General features: G+C 51.5%; 1 protein-coding gene across 2 annotated transcripts in view; it reads left to right on the forward strand.

Annotated features, from left to right (window-relative positions):
- The window catches only part of LOC130189057 (F-box/LRR-repeat protein 16-like), a 32,342-nt gene extending 21,205 nt beyond the window's left edge, over positions 1-11,137 (forward strand). For both annotated transcript variants that reach the window (XM_056407696.1, XM_056407697.1), the window contains exon 4: positions 10,411-11,137. In XM_056407696.1, the coding sequence (XP_056263671.1) occupies positions 10,411-10,549 (139 nt within the window). In that variant the 3' untranslated portion in view covers positions 10,550-11,137. The remainder of the gene's footprint in view (positions 1-10,410) is intronic.
- The last annotated feature ends 3,499 nt before the right edge of the window (positions 11,138-14,636 follow it).

Consider the following 14,636-nt stretch of genomic DNA (forward strand, 5'->3'; position numbering starts at 1 on the left):
ACGTCATAAGGGACACATAAGGGACACGTTATAAGGACACGTCATAAGGGACACGTCATAAGGGACACGTCATAAGGGACACATCATAAGGGACACATCATAAGGGACACGTCATAAGGGACACGTTATAAGGGACACGTCATAAGGGACACATCATAAGGGACACGTTATAAGGGACACGTCATAAGGGACACGTCATAAGGGACACGTTATAAGGGACACGTCATAAGGGACACGTCATAAGGGACACGTTATAAGGGACACGTTATAAGGGACACGTCATAAGGGACACATCATAAGGGACACGTTATAAGGGACACGTCATAAGGGACACGTTATAAGGGACGTCATAAGGGACACATCATAAGGGACACGTCATAAGGACACATCATAAGGGACATGTCATAAGGACACATCATAAGGGACACGTCATAAGGACACATCATAAGGGACACATCATAAGGACACATCATAAGGGACATGTCATAAGGGACACGTCATAAGGGACACGTTATAAGGGACATGTCATAAGGGACACATCATCAGGGACACGTCATAAGGGACACGTTATAAGGGACACGTCATAAGGGACACGTCATAAGGGAAACATCATAAGGGACACGTCATAAGGGACATGTTATAAGGGACATGTCATAAGGGACACATAAGGGACACGTTATAAGGGACACGTCATAAGGGACACATCATAAGGGACACGTTATAAGGGACACGTCATAAGGGACACATAAGGGACACGTTATAAGGGACACGTCATAAGGGACATCACAAAGGGACATGTTATAAGGACACATAAGGGACACGTCATAAGGGTCACATCATAAGGGACATGTCATAAGGGACACGACATAAGGGACACGTCATAAAGGACATATCATAAGGGACACATCATAAGGGACATGTTATAAGGGACATATTATAAGGGACACGTCATAAGGGACACGCCATAAGGACACGTTATAAGGACACGTTATAAGGACACGTCATAAGGACACGTCATAAGGGACACGTCCATAAGGACACGTTATAAGGGACACGTCATAAGGGACACATCATAAGGACACGTCATAAGGACACGTCATAAGGGACACGTCATAAGGACACGTTATAAAGGACACGTCATAAGGGACACATCATAAGGACACGTCATAAGGGACATGTTATAAGGGACACGTCATAAGGGACACGTTATAAGGACACGTCATAAGGACACATCATAAGGACACGTCATAAGGACACGTCATAAGGACACATCATAAGGACACGCATAAGGGACACATCATAAGGGACACGTCATAAGGACACATCATAAGGGACACATCATAAGGGACACATCATAAGGACACATCATAAGGGACACGTCATAAGGACACATCATAAGGGACACGTCATAAGGGACACATCATAAGGACACGTCATAAGGACACATCATAAGGGACACGTCATAAGGACACATCATAAGGGACACATCATAAGGGACACATCATAAGGACACGTCATAAGGGACACGTCATAAGGGACACGTCATAAGGGACACGTCATAAGGGACACATCATAAGGGACACGTCATAAGGGACACATCATAAGGGACACGTCATAAGGACACATCATAAGGGACACGTCATAAGGACACATCATAAGGGACACGTCATAAGGGACACATCATAAGGGACACGTCATAAGGACACATCATAAGGGACACGTCATAAGGGACACATCATAAGGGACACATCATAAGGACACGTCATAAGGGACACATCATAAGGGACACATCATAAGGGACACATCATAAGGACACATCATAAGGGACACATCATAAGGGACACATCATAAGGGACACGTCATAAGGACACATCATAAGGGACACGTCATAAGGGACACATCATAAGGGACACATCATAAGGACACATCATAAGGGACACGTCATAAGGGACACATCATAAGGGGGACACACACACACACACAGTGTATCCCGACCATCAGAAGTTAACTTTTATTCCCATCACTGTAATATAGATCTGATGTTTATTTCCAGAAGGTATGAAAGTGTTCAGAGAGAGAGAGAGAGAGAGAGAGAGAGAGAGAGAGAGAGAGAGAGAGAGAGAGGGAGAGAGAGAGAGAGAGAGAGAGAGAGAGAGAGAGAGAGAGGGAGAGAGAGAGGGAGAGGGAGAGAGGATGGACCTCTCCTCTCTCCCTCTCTCTCTCCTCTCCCTCTCTCTCTCACAGGTTCCCGCCTTTGTGGGAAACCTTGTCCCTGTCCGTGTGCATACGGGCCAGGAGCAGAACCTTTGGACCATGTGGTTTAGGCTGTGCGTTGATGTCCTTGTGTCCTCATACCCTCGTGTCCTCGTGTCCTCGTGTCCTCATGTCCTCTCCTCTCCAAACTCTTTTGTACACATGTTTAATTTCCCGCCGTGGAGGACGAGCTGAGGACTGAGTTGTAGAGCCAGTGGGCCCAGGAGGCGTGTCCTTCAGGGGGGGGGTTCTCATCTTTTAAATATGGAGAGAAACGCGTGATGTTGAGGTTCTGAAGCTGCTAATGTATTGTGGGTAAAGGAGGCGTGTGATTTCAGTATTTTATACCAGAGCAGGCCCCTACAGTCCCCTACAGTCCACTACAGGCCCCTACAGGCCACTACAGTCCACTACAAGCCCCTACAGGCCATTACAGTCCCCTACAGTCCACTACAGGCCCCTACAGGCCCCTACAGGCCACTACAGTCTCCTACAGTCTCCTACAGTCCCCTACAGGCCCCTACAGGCCCCTACAGGCCCCTACAGGCCCCTACAGGCCCCTACAGGCCACTACAGTCCACTACAAGGCCCCTACAGGCCCCTACAGGCCACTACAGGCCATTACAGTCCACTACAAGCCCCTACAGGCCCCTACAGTCCCCTACAGGCCCCTACAGGCCCCTACAGTCCACTACAAGCCCCTACAGGCCCCTACAGGCCACTACAGGCCCCTACAGTCCCCTACAGGCCCCTACAGGCCCCTACAGTCCACTACAAGCCCCTACAGGCCCCTACAGGCCACTACAGGCCCCTACAGGCCCCTACAGGCCACTACAGGCCCCTACAGTCCGCTACAGGCCCCTACAGTCCACTTCAGGCCCCTACAGGCCACTACAGGCCCCTACAGGCCCCTACAGTCCACTACAGGCCCCTACAGGCCCCTACAGGCCCCTACAGTCCACTACAGTCCCCTACAGGCCCCTACAGTCCACTACAGTCCACTACAAGCCACTACAGGCCCCTACAGGCCACTACAGTCCCCTACAGTCCACTTCAGGCCCCTACAGGCCCCTACAGGCCCCTACAGTCCACTACAGGCCCCTACAGGCCCCTACAGTCCACTACAGTCCACTACAAGCCCCTACAGTCCACTACAGTCCACTACAAGCCCCTACAGGCCCCTATAGGCCACTACAGGCCACTACAGGCCCCTACAGTCCACTACAAACCCCTACAGGCCCCTACAGTCCCCTACAGGCCCCTACAGGCCACTACAGTCCACTACAGGCCCCTACAGGCCCCTACAGTCCACTACAAGCCCCTACAGGCCACTACAGTCCACTACAGGCCCCTACAGGCCCCTACAGTCCACTACAAGCCCCTACAGGCCACTACAGGCCACTACAGTCCACTACAGGCCCCTACAGGCCCCTACAGTCCACTACAGGCCACTACAGTCCACTACAGGCCCCTACAGGCCACTACAGGCCCCTACAGTCCACTACAGGCCATTACAGGCCCCTACAGGCCCCTACAGTCCACTACAGGCCACTACAGGCCACTACAGTCCACTACAGGCCACTACAGTCCACTACAAGCCCCTACAGGCCACTACAGGCCACTACAGGCCCCTACAGGCCCCTACAATCCACTACAAGCCCCTACAGGCCACTACAGTCCACTACAGGCCACTACAGTCCACTACAGTCACCTACAGGCCCCTACAGGCCCCTACAGGCCCCTACAAGCCCCTACAGGCCACTACAGTCCACTACAGGCCCCTACAGGCCCCTACAGTCCACTACAGTCCACTACAGGCCCCTACAGGCCCCTACAGTCCACTACAGTCCACTACAGTCCACTACAGTCCACCAGGCCCCTACAGGCCACTACAGGTCACCCTACAGGCCACTACAGGCCCCTACAGTCCCCTACAGGCCCCTACAGGCCCCTACAGGCCACTACAGTCCACTACAGGCCCCTACAGGACCCTACACTACAGGCCCCTACAGGCCCCTACAGTCCACTACAAGCCCCTACAGGCCACTACAGGCCACTACAGGCCACTACAGTCCACTACAGGCCCCTACAGGCCCCTACAGTCCACTACAGGCCACTACAGTCCACTACAGGCCACTTCAGGCCCCTACAGGCCACTACAGGCCCCTACAGTCCACTACAGGCCATTACAGGCCCCTACAGGCCCCTACAGTCCACTACAGGCCACTACAGGCCACTACAGTCCACTACAGGCCACTACAGTCCACTACAGGCCCCTACAGGCCACTACAGGCCCCTACAGGCCCCTACAGTCCACTACAGGCCACTACAGTCCACTACAGTCACCTACAGGCCCCTACAGGCCCCTACAGGCCACTACAGGCCCCTACAAGCCCCTACAGGCCACTACAGTCCACTACAGGCCCCTACAGGCCCCTACAGGCCACTACAGTCCACTACAGGCCCCTACAGGCCCCTACAGTCACCTACAGGCCACTACAGGCCCCTACAGTCCACTACAAGCCACTACAGGCCCCTACAGGCCCCTACAGTCCACTACAGGCCCCTACAGGCCCCTACAGGCCCCTACAGGCCCCTACAGTCCACTACAGGCCACTACAGGCCACTACAGGCCCCTACAGGCCACTACAGTCCACTACAGGCCCCTACAGGCCCCTACAGGCCACTACAGGCCCCTACAGGCCCATACAGTCCACTACAGGCCACTACAGTCCACTACAGGCCCCTACAGGCCCCTACAGTCCACTACAGGCCCCTACAGGCCACTACAGTCCACTACAGGCCATTACAGGCCCCTACAGGCCCCTACAGTCCACTACAGGCCACTACAGGCCACTACAAGCCACTTCAGGCCCCTACAGGCCACTACAGTCCACTACAGGCCACTACAGTCCACTACAAGCCACTACAGTCCACTACAAGCCCCTACAGGCCCCTACAATCCACTACAAGCCCCTACAGGCCCCTACAGGCCCCTACAATCCACTACAAGCCCCTACAGGCCACTACAAGCCCCTACAGGCCACTACAGTCCACTACAGGCCACTACAGTCCACTACAGTCACCTACAGGCCCCTACAGGCCACTACAGGCCCCTACAGGCCCCTACAGTCCACTACAAGCCCCTACAGGCCACTACAGGCCACTACAGTCCACTACAGGCCACTACAGTCCACTACAGTCACCTACAGGCCCCTACAGGCCACTACAGGCCCCTACAAGCCCCTACAGGCCACTACAGGCCACTACAGTCCACTACAGGCCACTACAGTCCACTACAGGCCACTACAGGCCACTACAGGCCACTACAGTCCACTACAGGCCCCTACAGGCCACTACAGGCCACTACAGGCCCCTACAGGCCCCTACAGTCCACTACAGGCCACTACAGTCCACTACAGGCCCCTACAGGCCCCTACAGTCCACTACAGTCCACTACAGGCCCCTACAGGCCACTACAGGCCCCTACAGTCCACTACAGGCCACTACAGTCCACTACAGGCCCCTACAGTCCACTACAGGCCACTACAGTCCACTACAGGCCCCTACAGGCCCCTACAGTCCACTACAGGCCACTACAGTCCACTACAGGCCCCTACAGGCCACTTCAGGCCCCTACAGGCCCCTACAGTCCCTACAGTCCCATCAGGCAGCCCTGTACACCACTACAACCCACTACAGGCCCCTACAGAACACTACAGAACTACAGAACCTACAGAACCTACAGAACCTACAGGCCCCTACAGGCCCCTACAGGCCACTACTTTGTGTTTTCGGACCAGATTTAGCTTAGTTTAGCTTAGCTTAGTTTAGCTCAACTACGTGGTGTCTTGGATCAGCTCCTTTCAGTCTGTACACCCAGTGGCAGTCTCACATCACTGCAGCCCCTGTCCCTCTGCACACCTCGAACTTCTAGCTAACGTGTTGGACTCTTTCCCTCCAGAACACACAGAACACACAGAACATACAGAACATACAGAACACACAGAACATACAGAACACACAGAACATACAGAACATACAGAACACACAGAACATATAGAACACACAGAACATACAGAACACACAGAACACACAGAACACACAGAACATACAGAACATACAGAACACACAGAACATACAGAACACACAGAACACACAGAACATACAGAACACACAGAACACACAGAACACACAGAACATACAGAACATCATCTCTGCAGCCAGCAGACATTTAACTGATCTCCTTCATCACTAAAAACTTGTATTAAACTTCTCCATGTCCACGGCTCCAACACGGTGGAGCTAACAAAGCTAACGGAGCTAACGGAGCTAACATGAGAACATGCTACGGCCTCCTCCGAGCTTCACCAGGCCGCTAGGACTTCTTGATTTGAAGACCTCTCTCACCAGTCGGCCTCGCTCCGGTGAAGAAGTCGTAATCCGTAACATTCAGACGCGTCTCGGCTGACGTCCTCGTCACCGAGGCGTCCTCATTGGCTCACTGGACCCAATAATGATGATCTGAATCAATCAAAGCTCCCGGCCCCCGAGATCTCATCCGCCACTTAGACAAGCAGGTCTGTCCAGAACCAGAACCAGAACCTCAGCAACAACTCCACCCCCTGCTGACATTTTGACTTGTTGATATTCCGTATCATAGCAACCAGACGCTGCTCCTGCAAGCTGCCCCCGCTGAGGGACCCCTTCAAAGAGTACAAGGTTAAAATTCATGGCCAAAAGAAAACATATTAAATATGCATCATTGGTAAATATATAAATAGGTAATGACCAATCAGATTCATCTCCACTGCCCCAGCTTTTGGTTTTACGACCAGGAAGCAGGAAGCTGGCGGTGGCAGTCCAATGAGCCGCCAGCTGGGTCCATCCACATGTGTCGGGTTTCAGTGGAACGATGCCGCACCGTGTCAGGTGACCTCAGAACCGGTTCCAGAGGTACCTGGTAGAGGAGACATCCAGGAGAGAGCTCCTCTTCACTCTGCTGGGGGCCGCAGACATGGAAGTGTGCAGATGTCTCTTCCACCAGAACGAAGAACAGCTGGTGGGAAACATGATCAGCTGTTCCTGTTGTGGTCCTGAACACGGCCGACACCACCGAGACCAGAGAGCCTTTCAAACAAAGAGCATGTGACTCCAACATGTGGGGAGGAGGCCACGACCTCCTTCCACTGCGTGGCCCGAGCAGCAGCCGGCGGAGCGGCACTTCGTGACCACATGGATGTGCTTGAAGTGGCACATCGAGCTGCAGGCCCATCAACTGAGCTAAGCTACGCTAAGCTACGCTAAGCTACGCTAGGTATCCAACATGCCGTTACACTGCTGATACAACATCTGACTCTGGGTACGGAGGGGAAATAGTTTCCCATAAACCAAAGTATGTATTTAATATGGAAATAAGTGGTTGATGTTCCAAAGGGAACCCCAACAATGTGTCTGTCTGAGGTCCTCGCGTCGTGGCGTGCTGCGGCCCCTAGGGGCCATGCAGCAGTGTTGGGTTGTGCCAAATGCATCTGCAGGAGGGATGGAATCTGTCTGCTGAGAACCGGAGCGCTGGCAGACCATGCATGCTTCAGCCGTGTTTCTTACAGGTAGCTCTGAATCTCTTCATTGTACATAAGTATATTTATTTATTTATCTATTTAAATTAATTTGTGTCTTACTCGTGTGGTTTATTTATTGAAGAGACATTCTTCAAATGATTCATTTTATGGAACTTGCTTCACATTTTGGCCTGAATTTGCTTTGATTGCTGTTTCTTTATTTTGTATTATTATTTTTATTTTCTGACATTTCAGACCCCAAAATGAAATGACACACACACTCTTTACACACCAGTGACCAGTAACAGCTACACAATAATGCACAAGAGTCGATTTGACCTGGTTTGTGATCCATCATAAAGAATAACAGGGGAGACGAGTTATGTTTCCTCTCTGGCCGAATGAGGAAACACAGAGAGACACAGGAGAGCAGGACGTGTGAGATTCACCTCGGCCATTGCTGAGCAATGTTTACACTGTCATGACACAAGGGAGAGAGCTCTGAGGACGAGGAACTCTGGAAGCTCATTCAAGACTCCAGCAGAGTGTTGAGCCAGCTAGCTTTAGCGGTAGCTCTGTGCAGCCTCCACTTCAAACTATCGTGTCTTTTCAGAATAAACCTTTGTGTCCAGCTCCACAGGAGGTCTCCTGGTTCTTTATGTTTACTCTTCCAAAGCTAATCTGTTGGAGGTTCAGGCAACACATGGTTAGGTTTAGGAAAAGTTTCAGTTTAAAAATCAACGTTAGTTACGTCACTGACATTCGCAGAGTCCGTAAGTTACGTAACAAAAGAAAGTTAAAATAAGTCGCCGTTGACTCGCGACACAAACAGCGGTCTCCTGGGTGAAAGTCTCTTTATTTGACTCCTCCCACCCAACGCAGAGTTCCTCCCTATTGAACTCCGGGGGCTGGAACATCGGGGGCTGGAGGCGGAACACCGGGGACAGGAGCTAGTGACGGAACACTGGGGACTGGAACCGGAACATCGTGGACTGGAACCGGAGATGGAACACCGGGGACAGGAGCCGGTGACGGAACACCGGGGACTGGAATACACCGGGGACAGGAGTCAGTGATGGAACATCGGGGGCTGGAGGCGGCGGAACACCGGGGACAGGAGCCGGTGACGGAACACCGGGGACTGGAACATCATGGACTGGAACCGGTGATAGAACACCGGGGACAGGAACCGCCAACATTGACTACAGGGCCCGGAGGGACTCCCACATCTCCTCGAGAAGAACATGAGCGTTAGCTGGCCAGGCAGGAACCGTGCAGCGGAAACTGAAGGCTGGGTCCATTATTGGTGGCTTCGTTCTGTCACGACTCAAAAAGCAGGACCCAAATGCCGACATTACTGCACAAACTATTATTTAATTCCAAAAATCACAGACCAGACAGGAACGAGAAAAACGCGGACCAAACAGTACGAAGCCACACTGGGAATGAGACGAACAGGGTTTACATACACAGGCAGGCGGAGGTGATTGGACAACGGGGAACGAGACACAGGTGAACACAATGAGGGCGGGGCCAGCAATCACACAGAAGGAAACAATCAGGGCCAGGGCAGCCAATCACAGGGAGACGACACAAGGACTTCAAAACAAGACACAAAACGAGACACAAACTCCAGATCATGACACTCTGGAACTCTGGTCCACTGGCCTACTGGACCTCTGGACCTCTGGACCTCTGGACCACTGGCCTACTGGACCTCTGGCCTACTGGACCTCTGGACCTCTGGCCTACTGGCCCTCTGGACCTCTGGTCCACTGGCCTACTGGCCCTCTGGACCTCTGGACCACTGGACCTCTGGCCTACTGGCCCTCTGGACCTCTGGACCACTGGCCTACTGGCCCTCTGGACCTCTGGCCTACTGGCCCTCTGGACCTCTGGACCACTGGCCTACTGGACCTCTGGTCCACTGGACCTCTGGACCTCTGGACCTCTGGCCCTCTGGACCTCTGGTCCACTGGCCCTCTGGACCTCTGGCCTACTGGACCTCTGGACCTCTGGACCACTGGCCCTCTGGACCTCTGGACCACTGGACCTCTGGCCTACTGGCCCTCTGGACCTCTGGACCACTGGACCTCTGGCCTACTGGCCCTCTGGACCTCTGGTCCACTGGCCTACTGGCCCTCTGGACCTCTGGCCCTCTGACCCTCTGGCCTACTGGCCCACCTATGTGCGACACAAGAACCTCTCCCTCCCTCCGCTGAAGTGACGCCATGTTGTTTCCTCACCACAGGTCTGATGTAAGCTTCCTCACATTAATACAAAGTCATATCGATATACAGTGTTCCACATTGTTTTTCACCAATTCCTTCATGACATCATCGTGTTACGGGTTGTGTTATGAAGCTCTAGTGTAAGGTCAGACAGGAAGACCTTCCCCTCTCCAGGCTCTCAGGCCCCACATGCATGGCTTCTTACCAGAAGCCCATATCCTACACCGGCTGTCACTGTCAGAGGCGTCAAGAGTCCCTCAGCTGATCAACAGCCAGCGCCGAGCCAATGGCGCAGAGGCACGCCCTCCGAGCTAGCCTATCAGCTGCTGCTATCTCACTTAAATGTACCTTTTCCCTGCCTGTAGTGCCTGCTGCTGCTTCCATACGACCCTCCGCCTCCCCAGCACCATCCGCCTCCTCAGACTCAGCAACCCATCGCATCTCCAGACGACTCCAGCAGAACCTCCAGCCACTACCACCAGTGTTTGGACTCATCATTTATGATATGATATGATGATGATGATATGGGTTTTATTGTCATTGCATAGAGTACAGGTACAGAAGCAACGAAATTGAAAAGAAAGGGGATGGAAGATTACAGCATAACATGAGGGAAGAGAGGCGAGAAAAAAACAACCCCCCGACTATGCCCCTAGGGGTACAGTGTGGGAGCAGGAAAAAAACACCTTAGCACATAAGCACATACATCTTAAACATAAATTGCAACGAGTAGGAAGGGGGGAGGGGAGGTAAGCCAAAGACTGGGTGATCTAAGCCCAGCCATTGGGGGCAGGAGGTGACCAGCACCGACAAGCAGCCAGCCCGGTCCTTCAGCCATTACAGCGCCGATCACAGGCCCCGTCCTGTCACACTGGGGGGACGAAGCAGACGAAGGCGTGGGATGGGGGAGGGGGGTAGTGAATGCATTTCAGTGTATGTTAAGTTCGTGTGAGCGTGGCCTGTTATGTCGTCCTCCCCCAGGCCACAACAGACAAAGTTCTCAGTCCGCAAGATGGTCGTTGCCATGGCGATAGCCTTGAAGGGTCCTGGGGAGAAAACAACCACAGGTGTCTGTGGATAGGGGGAAGGGAATGAGAGATTCTCGTTTCAGTGATCTTCGGGAGTTGTTGTTCCAGTACCAGCCTTGGCCAAGGCCCGACCTGGTAAGGGAGCCAAAGCAGATAAGATTGGGATTGTTTGGTCTTCCAGTAGCTGCATTTCAATTTTGCGCAACCACTATTCCTCCATCTTCCTCCCGTTTGCCAATAGGATTTCAAATCGATCCACTTTCATTTGCAGAGCCGTCAGCTTCTCCACGATGTTATCATTCTGGCGGTTTAATGCCACAGTCTGAGTGCCAACAACTCTACCCAACGCGTCAATCATGTCGGGCAGCCTTAGGGGGCTTTTTACAGCTGTCACCGTTTCCTTAATTTTCCGATAAGCCAGGGCAGCGCCAAATCCAAACAGCAGAAATCCTGTAATCATAGTTCCGAATAGGTAGATTTCTTCTACGTCCTCCACGGAGAGTGGTGCTAGGCACAAGACCCGCCACTGCCACGTCCATCGTGTATCCAGCAACATTCGTCCCAGCAGGACAGGCAGGTTCCCCCGAACCCGAGCTTCTCGTCGAGAAGATGGTGTCAATTGCGTTTAAGGACCAGTTGATTACGTCCATGGTTTTTAGTTCGAAGAGCGATGCGTCAGTGCCGCTCAGGGCGACCTCAATCCCCCCGCCGAGTTCAATCGCCAAAGTAATTCAGCATAACCGATGTTCATATCACGCTGCGTTGTAATAAATATTAACTATTAATTATTCATCGTCTTTCCTGATTGAAGTACTGTTGACTTCCTCTACTTCTCACCTCATTGAAACAACTCTTAAAAAACAAGCATGTGGTCATTTTTATTTTGCGAATTTCCCAAAATTCTGTTGAGATTTGCGATATCTTTGTCTTGGAGACAGGGAACGACTTTGGGAACCCTGGAGGAGGTGGACGTGTACGCAGCTACATACACAGGTATGCCACCTTCTGGACTCACTCCTGGGAGTGTTATCAGACCCTTCATCGCGTCAGCCTCCCTCTGAGTCTGCATGTGGGTCCTTCTGGCCTGCTGTGACTCATCGTCCTGTACGGCTTGTTAAGTGGCTATTGTCATATGAATGAGTTACTTCTGAATCTTCGGTTCTGATCTGGATCTTCAACCAGAAGGGGTTGTCTGTAAATGTACCTAAAGTGTCAACAAAGCATACATGTGCTCCTTTTTAAAGATGGCCTTGGCTCATTGACCCACGGAGAGTTGGTGGTCAAGAAGGTACTCAATTACCACCTGGGTCTCTTTCCCTCTGATCTTGGATAGTGTGTTGTGTTCACTTCTAAAACCATCCGATTTAAAGAAAGTTCCGCTCGTTGGCCTTGGATATGTTCAGATCCAGATCTGATGCCTCACACCAGTCGATGAACTCATTTCGGTCTGGGCCAAGTCCAAAGTTGTGCTCCAATCGGTTGACCACGGCGTGTCTCAAGGGAGCAGAAGAGTCCTCAATGTTTCTGCACCTTGCTGCCATTGGTGCTTCTTTACAACCACTGCACCACCTCTCTTATTGATAATGAATAGCCCGCCCCGCCCTGCATGACAAGAGAAGAGCTCCAGGGATATGAAGACTAAACCCACCAGACAACCCGATCAGTTGGCTCATCGTGAGTTGGAGCTACCCTTCAGAGGTGCTGCCTGCAGCAGCCGGTTCATCACAATGACTTCACACTGGATGGAGAAGGTGACAAGTATTTATTTGTAAATCAACAGTGTTAACATGTGTATCATCAATACTATAAAAACAAAGGCATTAATCATAGAGGAGCAATGAGTACATGCTGAGTATAACATACAGGAGGGCGGTGCACACAGTGAAGCGCTGGCATCAGAGTGACTCGTGGCTGCAGGGTGGTGTCTCTGGTGACGGAGGCTTCAGGGGAACCAGTGAGCTGAGACATTACTTTAGAAAAAGGAAGAAGCTGACCAAAACTAAACCTGATGATGTTCATACTGACCTCCACTATTACTTCACACTGTGACTGCTAACATGTTCCCATGGAGTCGCCTCTCACTCAGGATTATGACAGTAGTTACAGGAAGCAGTCGACCTGGTTCCTGTCAAAGACATCTCATCTTCATTCACCAGCTGAGCTTCACTGAGCGGTGACAGGATGAAGTCCTCCTGCTCCACCAGTCGCCCATAGCCCTTTTCACAGGGGACATTTTGTCATGCCACTGTAAAAAAAGCGTACATAATAAAATGTATAAACCACAATGTCGGTTTATTTAGAAAAATATAGAACACATTAATACACGGTTTGTCTCTCCCGGAAAAAGTGTTCTCCAAGGTTTTGTCTTTAGTCGTGATAACGAGCTCAGTCATAGTGACAACATGAAGGTCTGCATGAGCTGAACCAGAAGACCTGGACCTGGGCGGCACCTTCAAGACCCAACCTGACTGAGTCAAACCCAAGACCCAAAGTCTCCTTGGTTAGCTGCCCGTTAGCTGCCATTAGCTGCTGGGCTACGCAGGTGATGCAGCTGTTCAACGCAGGAACATTTACATTCCCGTCGCGGTGCAGGAGGCGGCGGCACTGAGGGAGGCAGCAGGAAGACTTCTGTCCACCAATGGGCTTTGTGTCCAATACGCCAACAAACAAAGTCATTTGGTGTTTTGCTGTCCAGACTTTCTAAAATTACAGTTTGTAAATGTCCTTAATAAACTGAGTCAACCGGGCTCTGAAGCTGTCTGAGTGAGCGCTACCCGTCCCTGAGTCTTAACTGTCTACGATGGAGCCGGAGAGGGACATTTGTATTTTCATCACGCGTGATGCAGAACCAAGGCACAGAGGGTCAAACTTCTGACCTCCTTCATACAATACAGCTCCAGCGGCTGGAGGCCCGGCAGCCACGATGAAGACGAGGCCTGACGGAGAAGACTTCCCTTGGATACAACCTTTTATTTTATTTTATGGAGATTACTTAATGAAACTCTCACTTAAGCACAAACAATAATCAGGTAATACGAGAGGACACGTCACCAGCCTCAGAACCACCAGTTATTTTATATTCACACGGATGATCATCGAATACAAGAAGGCAACGGCGACCTCTAGTGGCCGGAGTAACGATGACCTCAGCAAAGGAGGAAGTCAGGTGACTTAGTGTAAAGACAGAAGGAGGACGGGCTGGGACAAACACAACATTCACCCAGGAGATCGCTGTTCATGTTCTGTGAGACTTATTTGACCATACTGGTTCCGTAATGTACATATTTTACTCATGGAAAGTAACTTAAGTTATGTCATAAACATACTTATTTAAATCAAAACCACGATCAGTTCCCAAACCTAACCAAATCATGATGTGCCTTCCCAAAGCTTCGATCCACAGTTTCACTTTCACCACCATGCAGGTCTGAAGCACGAGCATGGAGAGAACAGAGTCCTCTCATGGAACATCTGGAAACACAAGTGTCCTCCACGTGTCTCCTTCCTCCACACAAAGCTGTTTGACCCTCCATTCACTAAAGAACAGGACTAGTGCTGCTTTG

The sequence above is a fragment of the Pseudoliparis swirei genome, chromosome 23 (genome assembly GCF_029220125.1).
Source record: "Pseudoliparis swirei isolate HS2019 ecotype Mariana Trench chromosome 23, NWPU_hadal_v1, whole genome shotgun sequence".
NCBI classification, from domain to species: Eukaryota; Metazoa; Chordata; class Actinopteri; order Perciformes; family Liparidae; genus Pseudoliparis; species Pseudoliparis swirei.